Source organism: Chiloscyllium plagiosum, chromosome 6 (genome assembly GCF_004010195.1).
Source record: "Chiloscyllium plagiosum isolate BGI_BamShark_2017 chromosome 6, ASM401019v2, whole genome shotgun sequence".
Taxonomy (NCBI): domain Eukaryota; kingdom Metazoa; phylum Chordata; class Chondrichthyes; order Orectolobiformes; family Hemiscylliidae; genus Chiloscyllium; species Chiloscyllium plagiosum.
Genome location: NC_057715.1, coordinates 1481772 through 1499477, shown reverse-complemented (window position 1 = coordinate 1499477; position 17706 = coordinate 1481772). Strand labels below are relative to the sequence as shown.

The 17706-nt window shown below is 39.0% G+C and overlaps 1 protein-coding gene across 2 annotated transcripts in view; it reads left to right on the top strand.

The window, feature by feature from the left end:
* Nucleotides 1-17706, top strand: part of tpp2 (tripeptidyl peptidase 2) — a 106842-nt gene that overhangs the window by 40008 nt on the left and 49128 nt on the right. For both annotated transcript variants that reach the window (XM_043691155.1, XM_043691154.1), the window contains exons 12-18: nt 3524-3639; nt 4597-4768; nt 7140-7297; nt 8528-8604; nt 13531-13637; nt 14169-14323; nt 14425-14541. In XM_043691155.1, coding sequence (XP_043547090.1) covers nt 3524-3639; nt 4597-4768; nt 7140-7297; nt 8528-8604; nt 13531-13637; nt 14169-14323; nt 14425-14541 — 902 coding nt within the window. The remainder of the gene's footprint in view (nt 1-3523; nt 3640-4596; nt 4769-7139; nt 7298-8527; nt 8605-13530; nt 13638-14168; nt 14324-14424; nt 14542-17706) is intronic.

Sequence of the window (17706 nt, the reverse complement as noted above, 5' to 3'; positions counted from 1 at the left end):
ATGAACTGGTCCTGCAACTTCTGCATTATACCCAGAAATATCCGCCATTGTTCCTCCACGGTCTTCCCTGCTAAGGTATTGCACCATTGATCTTTGGCCAGCTCCTCCCTCATAGCTCCATAATTCTCTTTATTCAACAGAAGTACTGTCACTTCCGACAGTACCCTCTCCCTCTTAGATTGCAGATTGAAGCTTATTGTATTATGGTCACTATTTCCCAATGGCTCCTTCACTTCGAGGTCTCTGACCAATTCTGGTTTGTTGCACAATACCAGATCCAGAATTGCCTTCTCCCTGTTCGGCTCCAGCACCAGCTGCTCTAAGAATCCATCTCTGAGGCACTCCACAAAGTCTTTTTCTTGAGGTCCAATACCATCCTGATTCTCCCAGTCTACCTGCATGTAAAAATCCCCCATAACAACTGTCGTGACATCTTTGGGACAGGCCAATTTCAGCTCCTGATTTAACTTGCATCCGACATCCAGACTACTGTTTGGGGGCCTGTAGATGACTCCCAAGAGGGTCTTTTTACCCTTAGTATTTCGAAGCTCTATCCACACTGACTCTACATCTCCTGACTCTAGGTCCCCCCGCGCAAGGGACTGAATATCGTCCCTTACCAACAAGGCCACCCCACCCCCTCTGCCCATCAGTCTGTCCTTACGATAACATTCACAAAGTGCACTTATTGTTTGGTGCATTTCCAAATAACGCACTCTAAAATGAACTGGTGAATGGAAAGGCCTATGGAAAGTTTTTTATGAGCCACCTGCCCAAGTGTTTTACCTTGGGAACTCTGAAATTCCTTTTGTTTTTTTTTACTGAGCAGAGTTTTAATTTATTTACTGAAGTGCAATTTGGATATTCTTTTTGAATGTATAATAGTCACCTTGTTAAGTTGTACGTGATTATGCTAGGAATGGAATACTGTGCAATAACCTTCAGTATCAGTCACTGCAAGTCAAGCTAATCACTCACGATCATTCCATTTTCACTAACTGCTATATTTTTCCCAAACTCTGTTTTGTTTCTAACATACTTCATTTTGCTATTATTTCTGTTTTCAGTCTCTCTTTTCAAGCATCTCCAGTCTGTTGTTTTTGTCTTTTACATACAATGAAAATAGTTAAATGAATCATGATCTACATTTTCAGTTTTGTAGTGTGTTATTTCTTCTTGTTTCCTGCAACCACTTACAGTCAGCCAGGCCATCCTGCTTCATCTGTGAATTTAACCTTGTATATTTCCATGGCCGCATCTCTAAATGTAATGTGAACATCTCTGCTGATATGGGATTTGCTTTCCCGTGTTCTGATGACATCTTGCTTTACCTAATTTTTGGAAATGTCTCCTTGTGCCTCTCTGTCAGTTTTGCTCTCCCTTTTTCCATCCACAAAACTCATCTCTTAAATGAAGCCTTTGAGTACCCTTCCTCATTACTTTCCCTGAGTAGCTTGTTATTTTCCAAATGCCTTCTCTGAAGAGCTTTGAAATTATATTAATGTTAATGGTCCTATACAAATAGAAGATATATTGGGGTTTTGTGTTCAGGGTCATGTTGTGTGGACTAGATCTGGAGTTAAGGTGAGATTTCAGAGGTGTAATTTGATTTGATTTATTGTTGTCACATGTAAGTACAGTGAAAAGCTCTGTTTTGTGAGCATTACAGGCAGATCATAGCAAACAAGGACATACAGAGCATAGGGTGCCTAGACAGAGCGAGGCGTACAAGGTTATGGCTGCACAGGAGGCGCACAAAGCAAGACCAACATTAGATTTGAAATTAGAGAGGTTCCTTTAGCAGTCTAATAACGGCAGGGAAGAAGCTGTTCTTGAGTGTGTTGGTGCGTGTGTTCGAGCCTGTGCATCATCTGCCTAACAAAAGAGGTTGGAAGAGAGTATTACTGGGATTGGGAGGGGTCTTTGGTGATGTTGGCAGCCTTTCCATGGCAATGAGATGTGTAGATGGAGTATAAAAGGTGTAATAACTCATTTTTTGAAATCCATAGAACACTTCAAATTTATTTTTAGTATTGGATAATTTAGTTTTATTTAACATGATATTTATCCTAATTCACCATGTAATGTTGACTGGTCAACTTTGATATAAATAGAAGACAAATATTTTGAGCCATATTTCAAAAGTGGAACTATCACCTTTAGACCGCAGTGTGCTCACAAAGTAAATTTAGCTAAGTAATTCCATTCATCCAAATCCATCTGACTATAGGACACTGAATGAGTTATTTGCAAAATATATTGTTGGTCAGATCATGTGTTTTTACTGAATTGCTCTAATGATTTCCTTGTATCTCACCAACAATACTCTATGTGATCTGACTATATTATGGCCTCTCTTCACCTGTACATTACTGTCCCCTTATGGTTTAACTTTCTATTTGCAAAAATCAACAATGTGTACTGATGTAGTGAAATTAACTTGATAAAACTTCCCAAAATGACTCACAGGAGACTTATGAAGCAAAATTTAGACAAATCGCTACAAAAGGCACTATTGGAAGGCATGACCAATAGCTTGGTCACACCAGTGGACTTCAGGAAACATCTTGGATAGAGAGAGAGGTTTAGAAAGAGAATTCCAGAGCTCAGAATCAAGGTAAACCCAGAAATGGTAGAGCAATTAAAATGGAAGGTACTTAAGATTGTAGGGTCGGGACAATGGCAGAGCCAGGGTGAGACATGGAGCAAGGATAAGGATTTTTTAAAAATCAACAAGTTGCTTTAGTGGGGACCAGCACAACTTACTGATGTCAGAGGTGATAAGTGAATAGGATTTAGTGCAAATAAAGATTTGGGCAGCAGAGTTTTGCATCACTTCAAGTTAACGGAGAGTACATTGTGAGATACCAGCCTGCAGGGCATTGGAGTAGTTAAATTTAGAGGCAACAAAGACAAAGTGAGGGTTTCAACTGGAACTGAGCTGTGATGGTGGTGAAATCAGGCCATTTTGTGGAGGTGGCTCTAGACATTCTTTGTGATGGCATGAATATGTGTTGTGAAACTCAGCTTGGGATCAAAGTTGTGACAATCTACAGTTCTGTCAGATAGTTGCTAAGGAAAGAAATGAAGTTAGTAGCTTAGGGTGTTTGGAGGGGCAAGCCGTCAGTCTTCCCAAAGAAATTGAAAAAAAAATGTGGCATCTGTGGAGAGGGAAATTGTTTCAGATTTCAGGCATCCACAGCATATTGCTTTTTAATTCATTATTTCTCATATTTACTTCTTTCCTTTATAATGTACAATCCATACTTTGCTTATGTTTGGGTAGTTACAAATTAATATAGTATAATTGGATCCAAGTGTTGAACATTAAAAAGGGAATCACTTGGCCTGCTATAAATAGCAGCAGACTGGAGTTGGTCTTAAAGTTTAAGGTGATAGCTGTTGGTATTGCATATGTCAGCAAATAGATGCTCAAGAAAGTGTGTAAAGATCTGTATACTGCTTCACCCCCCCTTCATCGTCTGGCCTCCTGGCAAGTAATATGTTTTACTTTTTTGCTTAGGTCTTAAGATTAATGGTGTTCATTACACAGTTCATTTCATTCGACGGGCTCTTGAAAACACAGCCCTGAAAGTTGATGATATTGAAGTATTTGCACAAGGGCATGGTGTAATTCAGGTCAGTTTTAAACATTCTTTAAATTGGCTTATTGCTTTGGGATAATATGGAGAAGGTTAAATTACCTGTCAAAAGGATATTAACCACTTTAAGTTCTTTCTAAAACCTCACAGACTTGATGAGGCACAGTTTAGTGCAACATAATATTTTGTGTCCTTTTTGACAGAATTGTACCATTCCACAATTTAACCATCTGTTTCTAAGACTCATTTCAATTCCATTACAATTCCATATTTTAAATCATTTCATCAACTGATATTATCTAGCCTAATTTTTTTCTCTTGGATATTAGTTCAATTACTCTAAAATGTATGAATGGAAAACGATAGAGCTCAAAACTCGCTAACAGAGATCAAATAATGAAACAAGTAATTTTGATCCAGCTAGTCTGTACTGACATTTATGTTCTATGTGAGAAAATACTTCTAAGCACTTTTGTCCACCCTATTTCTATAATCCCTAAATTCATCTTTCTGAATCTTCAAAATCCAATATAACATTCATTGTTGACATGGAATCTTGGCTCAGTGGGAAGGACTGGCTATTATTTCCTTGGCAGGCACAATGGGTCGGTTTGTTTCCAGTGTTTTGTTTTGACCGTGAAGGCTGCAGTTACTCAGATGGTTTCTGTGTCTTCAAGTTTGTGATCACTCATCAATTTGATGTTTGGTACGTTTTACCATAGTCTATCTTAGATGAAATACCTTTGCAATGTTATAACCATACATCATTATAATACAGAATAGAATTGTGCGTGGTTCCTGAAAGTTTGGGCCTGGCCCTTCAAAATTTTGCAAGAGCTTTAATCTGGTATGGGAGGCCCTGCTCACATTCCCATTTCTTCCAAATCGCAGAATTGTGCCATTGCTGTTCAAAGTATTGTTGGTAAGATTACCTAACATCCGACTAGTTTAATAAAGTACCTAGCCTAATATAGGAAACTTACTTCCTTGTTAGATTGATAAAGCTTATGAATACCTCATTCAAAATTCATCCATGAGTAGCAGTAATTTGGGATTCAGCATTGCTGTTGGAAACCAACGTGGGATCTACCTCCGTGATCCTGCCCATCTGGTTTCACCTTCTGATCATGGAGTTGGCATAGAACCTCTCTTTCCAGAAAATGCAGGTAAGAGTCTCCAATTGTGCATAATTTTGTGTATGTTGGTATTCAGTTTGTACTAATGGTATCATCTGAAAGCTTCCACAGGAATGTCGATGTGCATCCTGAACTATGAGATAACTGTGGGATTTTGCAATTACTGAACATGTATTGGTTAAAATGATTTACCCACTGTTTGAGGATATTTTGAATTGCATGTGCATGAAGAAAGTTTGGCTTTAGATCAAGTACGCTTCTCTTTAGAAGGCTGCACTGAATGTTCAGACTGCTATATTGAAAATACTAGGGAGGGAGAATTTCAAGAATAGCAAAAAAATCGTCATTGCAAAGACATAAATATATAAAAAGAACTAAGTAGTGAATGAGAAAGTGACGTGAAATGACATGATGAGATAAATATGGTGCAAAAAAGGTGGAAAAATAATGTGCAAAAAAATGAAAATAATGAAAGCTTCAAAACATTTTGATACTGAGGAAAAACTACTGTAATCGCATAATGAAATCTACATGGATTAAAAATTGAATATAATTTATTGCTCCAGTTAAGGAATTCTGAATATCAAATAATGTTCCTGTGACTATGTGTTCAGGGATGAGCATAAATAATCCTTTGTGGGCAATCTGGTCATGGATAGGAGAATGGATCTTTATTTGGAGAAAAGATATCTATGTCTTTATAGAATTCAGTTCATGGAGATTATAGAAAAACGAATTATCCATCTGAATTTAAACAGATTTTGTCTTTCTCAGAAGAGTTTGTAGACAACTGTAATTTTACAGTAGCTGGGTAGAATTTAAAAAGAGGAATTCAGTTTCCTGCATTTTGAGAGACTATTATTCCCTTGAGATATTCTAGTCTTGTTGAGGTAGTAATAGATTCAGTGCTTAGCTAGGAAGCCAAAACAAACATAACAAAAAAAACTTTAAAGCAAATGATGAAATTAGTAGTATAATTTTGGGGTTTAGGATAGGGGGTTAATAGGGGTTAGGTGATATTGTAAACTTGATGATGCAAACCACAATTGAAGGTTGTCATTTCAAGAAAAATGAAAAGGGCTTTGAATTATAAACTTGTACGGCTGGGGATTTTGTCTGGTCTGGTAAATTAGATTAGATTAGATTACTTACAGTGTGGAAACAGGCCCTCCTCTGTAATGTTCAAGTCTTTACAAAGAATATATAATTACATTGAATAATTACATTGAAAACTTTGTAAAATATTATAAAAAGTGATTTTAGCATGATTTCTTTATAATATTGCAGGTGTCATATCAATTTTTGTGTCAGATTTGCATTTACTGCATATAAAAGCAAAATTGTCAATTGATACATCCTGCATAACAAACACTAGCATCATCTATTTATTGAACTATTACATTTTATACTGATGGGACACGACTTCACATCAACAGCAGAATAATATCTTGCTTGCTAGAACAAGTTCTTAAAAGCAGGGTATCGTAGGATTGTACATCACCTTGTGCATTACCACTGGAGATCCAGTAGTGTGTGCAGAAGCACTCTAGCGTACGTCAGATCTATCACACTTCAGATGTTTGAGTTACAAGTTTATAACTCCTTGAAAGTGGAGTCACAGGTAGATAGGATAGTGAAAAAGATGTTTGGTGTGCTTTCCTTTATTGGTCAGAGTATCGAGTGCAGGAATTAGGAGGTCAAGTTGTGGCTGTACGAGACATTGGTTAGGCCACTGTTGGAATATTGCATGCAATTCTGGTCTCCTCCCTATCGGAAAGATTTTGTGAAACCTGAAAGGGTTCAGAAAAGATTTACATAGATGTTGTCTGGGTTGGAGTGTTTGAGCGGTAGGGAGAGATTGAATAGGCTGGTTCTGTTTTCCCTGGAGCATTGCAGGCTGAGGGGTGTTTTATAGAGATTTGTAAAATCTTGAGGGGCATGGATAGAATAAATGGACAAAGTATTTTTTCCCTGGGGTGGGGGAATCCAGAACTAGAGGGCATAGGTTTAGAGTGAGAGGGGAAAGATGAGATCTAAGGGGCAACTTTTTCACTCAGAGTGGTGTGTGTATGGAATGAGCTGCCAGAGGAAGTGGTGGAGGCTGGTACAATTGCAACATTTAAAAGGCACCTGGATGGGTATATTAAAAGGAAGGGTTTGGAGGGATATGGACTGGGTGCTGACAGGTGGAACTAGGTTGGGTTGGGATATCTGGTTGGCATGGATGAGTTGGACCGAAGGATCTGTTTCCGTACTGTACATCTCTGACTCTATGTTAATAAAAACACAAGCTGCAAACAAATGCAGCAATATGCATTTTTTAACAAACTTGTAGTTAAATGGAAATTGCAGCACAGTGATTTAATTTTTTGACTTTTTCAAATTTTCATTTTTTTGATAGAAAACTCTGAACGAATATCTCTGCAGCTTCACTTAGCATTAACATGCAGTGCTTCATGGATTCAGTGCCCCAGTCACTTGGAATTGATGAATCAATGTAGACATATAACTGTACGAGTGGATCCACGTGGCCTTCGTGAAGGCGTACATTTTACTGAGGTATCTTAGACTAAATCATCCTTTTATTTAGTAAATATACAGAGTATACCTTTGTTCAAAAGCCTGTTTCTGCTTGGCATTTCCAAAAAAGGAATAGTCTTTGAGAAGTTGGAGCTCAGCAATGCACAAGGGTAGACGGGCTGGCTTCCTGTCATAAACAGAGAGAATTGGATTATCTACCTATCGTATACACCGTTATCAATGTCAGGAGAGAAGAAAATCCGAACGTACAGCAGATCTGTACAACACATTTTACACTCTTGCGAAAAGTCAAGGTTGCAATTAAAAACCAAAAGAACTCTGGATGCTATAAATCAGAAACAAAAATGGAAATTGCTGGAAAAGCTTCGCAGATCTGGCAGCACCTATGGAGAGAAATCAGGGTTAACATTCCGAGTCACAGAGATGTACAGCATGGAAACAGACCCTTCGTTCCAACACGTCCATGCTGACCAGATATCCTATCCTAACTTAGTCTCATTTGCCAGCACCTAGCCCGTATCCCTCCAAACCCTTCCTATTCATATACCCATCCAGATGTCGTTTAAATGTTGTAGTTGTACCAGCCTCCAGCAATTTCTCTGGCAGCTCATTCTGTGCATGCACCACCCTCTGTGTGATAAAGGTGCCCCTTAGGTACCTTATAAATCTTTCCCCTCCCATTCTAAACCTATGACCTCTAGTTCTGGACTCACCCACCCCAAGGAGTCGTGATGTTAATTCTGATTTCTCTCCACAGAGAGCTTTTCCAGCAATGTCTATTTTTGTAACACAGTTGCAACATTGTTTTCATGCAAGAAATTATTGTTAAAAGCTTTGCTACAAAGCAGTTATAAATGTATTTAGTCTTTTGCAAGTGCCACTTTATTGGATCATCAAGACCTTAATTTTGCTTTATGCAGTTTTATCTAGTTTTGTTTGACATGTCAGCCAGAAAAGTAAAATAAATTTTGCACTGTACAGTTATGTAATTCAAAATAAAATTAGAAATGATTCATCGTGCAGATAAACAAAAAATGAGAAATCCTGTTTCCACAATGCATGTTGAAAGCATTTGTTACTGTATATATACTGTGCTCCTTATGTGAAATGCATACTATATTCTAATTAGCTTCAACATTGCTTATGTCTAACATTGAAAACGTAAAAGCAGTGGTATAATGCTCTGTTATTGGATCAGGCATGATTTGGTTATTTTGAAGAAGTGATTACTTTATTCATTTATTGCAGATTTGTGGATATGATATCACAGCTCCTAATGCAGGCCCTTTATTTAGACTTCCAGTAACGATCACGGTACCAATAAGGTTAGTCAGCCTGATTAGCACTTGATTTATTTTTCACTATGATCTTGAAATATTTTCCACTCTCTTCTTGAAATTGAACTCATGAGCTTCTGACTTGGAGAGAATATTGCTTGTAAATTACAGCTCGCACAGAGACGCGATTAATTTAATGCTTGGTTTCTAAGCTGCAACCAGAAACTGATGAATACGTTCTCATCTGAAAAGTTCCCTGCCAATCAAACCAGTGGTACCTGTCATGAATTGATGGGCGGCTTTAAATACCTTTTCTCATTGAGTCCTGCATCATGCAATCTGTATTATTCTGCTCCAGCTATTCTGCCAGTATGTGTAATCCAGTTTGTGTGAGAGATTTACATTAACATCTATCTGCCAGGGTTTTAAAATGGGAAGCCAGATCAAATGTGTTAGAATAGGACTCAGTTCGAAAGACAGGGCAGTTAGAACAAGCAAGTAGAGTGTATGAGATAGATGAGGGTTTGATTGAGATGCTCGAGGAGAGGAGACAATGAAGATTGAGCAAATGAAGGAAAGTAGCTTCCCAACAAATGGAAACCATAAGAACTGCAGATGCTGTAAATCAGAAACAAAAGCAGAAGTTGCTGAAAAAGCTCAGCAGGTCAGTGAAGAAAAATCTGAATTTAGCAAACAGGATTAAGGAACATCCCAAAGCCTTTTATTCTTATGTATGGAGCAAGAGGATAACTAGAGAAAAGGTTGGCCCACTCGAGGATAAAGGAGGAAAGTTATGTGTGGAGTCAGAGAATATGGGTGAGATTCTTAATGAGTCCTTAGCATTGGTATTCACCGAGGAGATGGACATGTCAGATGTTGAGGTTAGTGATAGAAGTTTGTTTACTCTAGGTCAAGTCGGTATAAGGACGGAGGAAGTGTTGGGTATTCTAAAAGGTGTTAAGGTGGACAAGTCCCCAGGTCTTTTGGGATCTATCCCAGGTTACTGAAAGAAGTGAGAGAGGAAATAGCTGGGGTCTTAACAGGTATCTTTGCAGCATTCTTGAACAAGGGTGAGGTCCCAGATGACTGGAGGATTGCTAATGTCCCCTTGTTTAAGAGAAGCAGGGATAATCCAGGTAATTTGACCAGTGAGCCTGATGTCAGTGATAGTAAGTTTTTGTCTGTTTTAAAACCTGGTAGTCAACCTCATTAACTTAATCCAGGTAATTTTCACTGTACACTTACTGAAACAAATTGCAAAGTTATGGTCTGGGCTGCAAGCTTAAGAATGTTTTGAGTGGCCTGGCCTAGCCCATAACAAAAGTGAGGGAGGAAAGGTTTAAGGGAGGTATGCGTGGAAAGTTCTTTACACAGAGGATGGTGGGTGCCTGGAACATGTTGCCAGCGGAGGTGGTAGAGGTGAGCACGATAGAGTCATTTAAGATTTATCCAGACAGATACATGAATGGGTAGTGGCAGAGGGATACAAATCCTTAGAAAATAGGCAACAGGTTTAGATAGAGGATTGGGATCGGTACAGGCTTGGAGGGTCGAAGGGCCTGTTCCATTGCTGTAATTTTCTTTGTTCTTTTCTTTGTAACATTTCAGAACTTCTCAGGAAGGGTCACTGGACCTGAAATGTAACTTTCTGTTTTTGTTCCCAACAAATGGCTGCCTTGCAAGCTTTCTTGGGCAAGGAATGAGCTTAGACAAATGTTTGCAGGATTCCATGGCACTCAGCAACTAAAAGGACCATTGTCTTTCTGTTTGATGGTATCAAACTTGAATATTGCTGAAAAGAAAGGTACATTGCCAAAACTTTTCATAAGAAGCTGGGAGTAGATGTAGGCTATTTAGCTCTTTGATCTTGCTCCACCATTCTAGGCCATGGCTGATCATCTACCTTAGAGCAAATTCCCACGCTAGCTCCATATCCCATGATGTCATTTGTAACTAGAAATCTATCAGGCTCTGGCTGAAACATATTTAATGACTGAGCATCCACAGCCTTGTGGGCTGGAGAATTCCAAAGATTTACCATCCTCCGAGTCAAGTGGTTCCTCCTCACCTCAGTCCTTAATGGCTTGTCTTTTGTTCTGAGACTGTGTCCGTGGTTTTCTATCCCACAGCCAATGAAAACATCCTTCTTCATCGACTCTCTGCCTGTCCCTTTCAGAATTTTATAACTTTCTGTGATGTGCCTCATTCTTCTTAATTTGGGAGATTATAACACTTGCAGTTTTCCCTCACAGAATAGTCCCATCAGCCCAGGAATCAATCTGGTGAAACTATGCTATGCTCCCTCTATGCAGCTATGTCCCTCAAAGAAAGGGGTCAGAACCTCTCTCAATGCAGTTCCTGATATAGTCTCACCAGTGTCCTATACAAATAAAGCAAGACCTCTTTGGTTCCATGCTCATCTCCTTTTGCTTTCAGTGACTTATCAACAAGTCGCTTTGAGCATCAATACTTTCCAGTCTCTCACCATTGAAGTTATGCTGTGTGTCTCAGTTCTTCTGACCAAAGATGATTACTTCTAGTGTATCCATAATATCTGCCATGCTCTTGCTTAATCACTCAGCCAGTCTAAATCCCCTCATAGCCTCTTTGCATCATAGAAATGAGATAGGAGGAGGCTGTTCAACCCTTGAGCCTGCTCCACTGCTCAATATGATTATAGCTGATCATTGAGCTCCATACTCTCATCTTACACCCACCCCTCAATATTCCTTGATTCCTTTAGATGCAAGAGCTGTATCTACCTCCTTGAAAACACACAATGATTGCCCTCAACCACTTTCTGTGGTAGTGAATACCACAGGCTAACCACTCTTTGGGTGAATAAATTTCTCCACATTCAGTCGTAAAAGGCTTACCTCTTATCCTTAAACTATAACCTCTGGTTCTGGAATCCCTCACCAACAGCAGCATCCTTCCTGCATCTAATGTGCCTAGTTCTGTTAGAATGTTATAGGTTTCTGAGATTCCTCCACCATCACCGCACTCCCCATTCCTCTAATCTCCAGTGAATACCATCCTAGCTGACTGAATCAGTCTAGCCATCTCAGGAATTAATTTGGCAAACTTTCACTGCACTCCCTCTGTAGATAGGGAGACCAAAACTTCTCACAATATCCTAGGTGTAGCCTCACCAATGCCATGTGTAATCCTTCTGAAAATTCACATTCCCATCAAAGTTTGTATCATTCTCACACTTGGGGACAGTACAATTGGCCCCCCTGTTCAAGCCATTGATTTATGTTAGGAAGAGCCAAGGCCCTAATCCTCTCAGTTCCCCACTCGGCACAGCTTACCAACCTGCAAATGATCTATTTATCCCTAGTCTCTGCATTCTGCTGTGAACCAGCCACAAACAATGCTCGAGTGTTACGTCCAATGTCATGCACTTTAATTTCCTTTATTAGTTTCCTGTATGATATTTTACCAAAGGCATTCTCAAAATCCAAATACACCATATCTGCTGACTCCCCATCATCGATTCTGCTAGTACCATCCTCAATGAAAGCTGTATCAGGTTTGTTAAGCATGATTTCTCCTTCATAATTCTATGTCCAATCAGATAATTATTTTCTAAGTATCTAGTAATAACGTTCTTTATAATAGATTCTGATGTTTTCCCTACCGTAAGCATTAGGCTAACAGATCTGTAGTCCAATTTTCTCTCTCCTTCCTCTCATAAACACGGTGGTTGTATCTGTAGCCTTACGATCTGCCATGTCTGTCTTTTCCTATTAGAAATTCTTTTGTCTCTGCCTGTCATGGCCCCATATTTATCATCTTTTCCATTTTACATACCTCCAGAAGCTGTCTTTTATGTTTCTGACTCTTTTAGATTCCTATTCAATTCTCACTTTCCCTTTCAATTTTTGTTCTTCCTTTTGCTGAATTCTAAAATTCTGAGATTTATAACATTTTGTTGGCTCCTTTATAAATCTTCTTTTGACCTAATGGTATCTTTAACTTCCCTTAGAACAGTACAATACAAGAACGGGCCCTTCGGCCCACAATGTTAGTGGCAGCTCTCTTGTTTTTTAAGTTAGGTTTTTTTTGTCTTCAAGGAATCTGTTTGCTTTTTTTTTTGAAAACCAAGCATTAGTTCTTCAAACTCTAGCTATTTTCTATCTCTGACAATTTAATGTATTTTTCCAGTCTGCCATAGCCAGCTTCCACCACCTCCCTTCATGGTTTTCCCTGTTTAAATCTAAGATCTTGTTTGATTTATTTAGTCAGTTTCTGGGCCCTAAGGCATACATACCTGGCACCACACAGGCTCTGAAATTAACACATGATGTTACTCAATTGGACTGTCGGCAGCATCTTGGTAGTGAAAACTGTGATTCGAGTTGCATTTGCTATTCCACCTTTCCTGGATTCTCCATCTATCCTCCAATACCCCAACTACAAAAAGCCCATGATTCTTTTCTCTGTTTCTCCCCCTTTCTCCCCTGCTGACAGTAAGTTACATTTGTCCACTAACCTCCTGTCAAACCCTAACCCAATTTGTCTGTTCCCAATAACTATGATCTCATCCCCTAACTGCCATCATTCTGCATTTTCTCTAAACTTCCTACTCTCCAAACTTCCTACTCTCCCTGAGCTGTTCTGTTCTATGAAGTTAACTCCTGCACTTTTGATCCACCCATACCCAATTCTTGAACACTCTGCTGGCATACCTGGCTCTGAGGTTTATTGGCTCTCATTGTTTTAGCACCCTCTCACCTTTTTTTAAAGAAGTGCCATTTATCAGAACCTCCTAAAAAAAGCTCACACTTGTCCCATTTTTCCAGTCTGGCTTACTACCCTACCTTTCAGATTACTCTGCTCCAGTTCTTTCATCTCCCTTCCATCCTGCAGACAATACCCACAATATGCATGTAATTTTCTTTTTATATAATTTAGATGCAGATTCACACTATGAATTGCTTTGTAACTAGTGCCATTTTTTGGTTACAGATTACATGAAACCTCTGGTTATGAGCTTAGTTATGACAATGTTCACTTCAAGCCTGGCCAAATTAAGCGACACTTCATTGAAGTACCTTGGGGTGCGACTTGGGCTGGTAAGGACAAGATACTTTCAAATGTTTCTTGTTTAACATTTACAGTTGGGATTAGGGAAAATTCATCGTTGTATCGAAAACTTATGTCCCTTTGAATCCAGCAAAATGGTCACCCAATATAAGTGACAGAACAGCATTCTCACTAAAATGCCTTCTGGAAGTAACATTACAAGTAATGAAGGACTGGAAGATTAATTTTAACTTGGCCTGCTTCACACTAGATGGACGAGTGGATAGTTTAAACTTGAACCAGCAGAGGCCCAGCTACAATTACTTTATTGTTTCTCGAGGGTTCCTCTTGCCCAAAGGGTGAACTGCTGCTTTGTCAACATACAGCCCCGGTTTCCTCTGCCCAGTACTTGTCCCGCACGCTTCTCCAGCTGAACTGCAAAAACAGTGTACTGTCATATCAAAGGAAATTTGTCATTCAATACCAAAACCATGTGCAGCTCTCTTTGATACATTCCAGAAACGGAGAAAGTGCTTGTGTCTATTTCTGATGGCTTCAAGAATTCAGTTTCTTTTAAACAGAGGTCGTCATATCTTCTCTTTCACCTGATGTTTCCTCGAAGTTTGTCCTCCATGCAGTTCAGCTTGAAAAACAGAAGGCCTATCGCACAAACGAGTTTTATAAATTCATGTCACTTCTGGAGAAAGGATCATCTTCTGAGGCATTTCCAGTTTTGGTGAGCATAAATGTGACAACATAGTAAAAGCTTATGATTTTTGATATGTTGACTCTGTAAATTTAGCTTTTGAAATATCTGTTTTGTTTTATCATTTCTAGAATGGCAAAACATTGGAGCTCTGTGTTGCCCGTTGGTGGGCCAGTCTTGGTGATGTCAGTGTCAACTACAAAATTTCATTTCGTGGCCTTCTGTGTAGCCCTTCCCAGTTGCACATTGTAAGTTGTTACCTTATATTTTGATGTTGAGTAAACAAGTACACATCTTCAAATCAAATGTGAAATCTATCTGGAGCACAGTTTTTGGTAATGTTGTAGGTAGTTGAGATTTGTTGCAGAAGCTGATGTTGAAAATTAAAATCTATATTGTATGGAAACTATTCAGCCCATGATGTCACTACTTGCTATCCAACTAATCCTAACCTGTATCCTGCACAAGTTTCCTTTCAATTATTTACCAGTTTCTTTTGGAACATTGCAATTCAATTTGCTTTAATCCTTTCAGAACACAACAACTCCATTGTAAACCTATTTGTCGTCATCTTACCTCTCCTTTTTACTTTCAATTTTCCTTAAATCGGTGCCCTCTGATGACTGACATTTCTGCCATTGTAATTGGGTTTAAGTAGAATGAATAAAAATAAACTTTCACCATCGTTTTAAAAACAGTTGGCGAGTTGCACCTTAACTGACTCTGCTCTGAGGAATGATGTGGAGGTGCCAGTATTGGACTGGGGTGGACACAGTTAAAAATCAAGCAACATCAGCTTATAGTCCAACAGGTTTATTTGGATCAACAAACTTTTAGAATGCTGCTCCTTTGTCAGATAACTAGTGGGGCAGGATCGTAGGACACAGAATTTATAGTAAAAGATCGCAGTGTCATACAACTGATGAGATTTATTGAACACACCCACATAGAATGGGTTGTAGGTTTCGATTGATTAATATGTAAATTCCTAGAACTTTTTTCAAGTCACATTCCCAAGACAACTTGAGGTTTTATTAAAAAAATGTAACATCTCAGCTCCGACAACGCATTAAAGGTGTGAGGTTAGAGTCTGTCTGTATCCCAATCTTAAGTCAGATTGGTTCTATTTCCAAAGTAGGAATTTATACATGGACTGACTGCCCACAGAACAAAATAGAATCTATCAGCAAATACAAATCTGCAAATACAAAGTCACCCCATACACTTGTGTGTGCATGTGTGGGTGGTGTGTGTTGTTTATGAATGAGTGTGTGCATGAGAGTTTACACCTGATAGAGTGTGTGTGCAGGTGCAGTGGAGTATCTGCCTGTGAGAGGGTGCGTGAATGAGTGTGGGTGGGTGTGGCTGTCTGAGAGAGAGTAGGTGTATGAGAGAGGGTCTATGTGAGTGTGTTTACGTGTGAGAGAGAGTGAGAAACTGTAGTGTAGTGGGGTCACCTGTAGTGTGATGTGAACCAAACATCCCAGTTGAGGCCATCCTCATGGGCACCGAACTTGGCTTTCAGCCTCTGCTTGGTGACAGTGAGTTGTTGTGTATCCTGAAGTCTGCCTTGGATCACCCAAAGATCCTAGGCTGAATGTCCCTGACCGCTGAAATGTTTCCTGACTGGGAGGGAACATCCCTGTCTGATGAATGTTGTGCAGTTGCATGATTTTAAACTTTGTTGTGAGGAAGGCAGAGCACCCTCTAGTTTCTCCTAGTAACTGAAGTCTAGCATCCTGGAATTAATTCAGTAAATCTGCTCTGTGTCCTCACTGAGGTCTTGACATTCTTCCAAAAACTAGTTCTCAAGCTAAGGTCTCATCACTGATTTATAAGGCTTAGCATAACCTTATTGTTTTACGACAATGTGCCTCTGCTTATAAAATCAGGATCCTGCATGTCTTTTTAATCAGCTTGCTCAACTTTTTCCACAACCTTCAGAGAATTTGAACATTCATTCTCTTTGAAATTGTCCCATTTATTTATATTCGCTTCCCTCATTCTTCCTATCAAAATATATCACACTTGTTTATGTTGAGTTTTGTTTTAATCAGCCATTTCACCAGTCTTTCTGAGTGTCCTCCTGAAATCTCTTACTGTCTTCCTCCTGGACTACTACATCGAGTTTTGCATCACTAACAGTCCTTTAAAGTTGTGCAGCCGAGTTCAGGTGGTTATTGCAGATCAAAAAGAATCAACAGTCCTATTATATAACCTCCAAGAAACACTATATCGTATGCACTCTTCCAGTCATAAATAAAATGATTCACTACTTCTCTGCTTCCTGGCCCTTAGCTAATTTCGTGTCCACGATGCTAATGTCTTTTTAATCCCCTGGGTTTCACTTTTGCCAACCAGTTTATGATGTGCCATTAATACCTTTTGAAGTTCCATAGACACATCACTTGTACCTCATCGTGTCTCCCCATTATTTCATTAAAGAACTTAATTAACTTTGTCAAACACGATTTTTTATTTTACAAGGCTATGCTGACTTTTCTTTATTAACCTATGCTTTTCCAAAAGCTGATAAATTTGTTCTAGAATATCAACTCTGATCGTTGACATTAAGTTGACTCAGTCTAGTCACAGGTTTAAACCTTGTTCCATTTTGCATTGGGATGAAACAACCTTCTGAACTCTGGCCTCACTCCCTTATCGAAGGACAATTGGGAACTTATACTTCCACTGTTTCCACATTTACTTTCCTCAGTAACATTGGATACATCTCACCCAGTCAGGGTGATTTTATACTTTGAGCATTTTAAGTACCTGCTGTATTTGCTTGTAACCTATCTAATTTCTCTGCCATTCCTCCCTTATTGCAACATTGCTAGCATCCTCTTCAGTGAAGTCAGATGCAAAGTAAAAATTTAGTCATTTAGTTTTGCCTCTGCCTCCTTGAAAAGATCACCTCATTGGTCCTCCTACCTCTCGCTACTTTTCTACCATTAATATGTTTAACATTCTTTTGGGTTTTCTCTTTATTCCACTATTTTATTCTGTCTTTGCCCCCCTTTTTTCTTCTCCGGTCCTCCAGGGGAACAAATGTGTTTGATACAGAATCATACTAAACACGTTGTGTTAGATTGAAGGAACATCTGTATTTTTCAACAATGTGTTTTCCTTAAGTAGTTAAAATATTTTTGAATGGAAACTGAAATTACAAAATAAATTGGAACAGTTGTGCTTTTATGAAATGTGCTAAAGTTCTTAAAACTTTATCCTCTGCTTGAATTGAAAATAGAAACCTTTTGAACATTTTAAGGAGGTCAAATGGTACTGGTTGGGTTCAGAGGTTTTTTTAAACAAATCAGTTAAATAGAAAAGTAACATCCACAAAATATGCATCACTTAAGTTTCGCCCCCTGTCTAGGTGACATCCTCAGTGCTTGGGAGCCTCCTGTGAA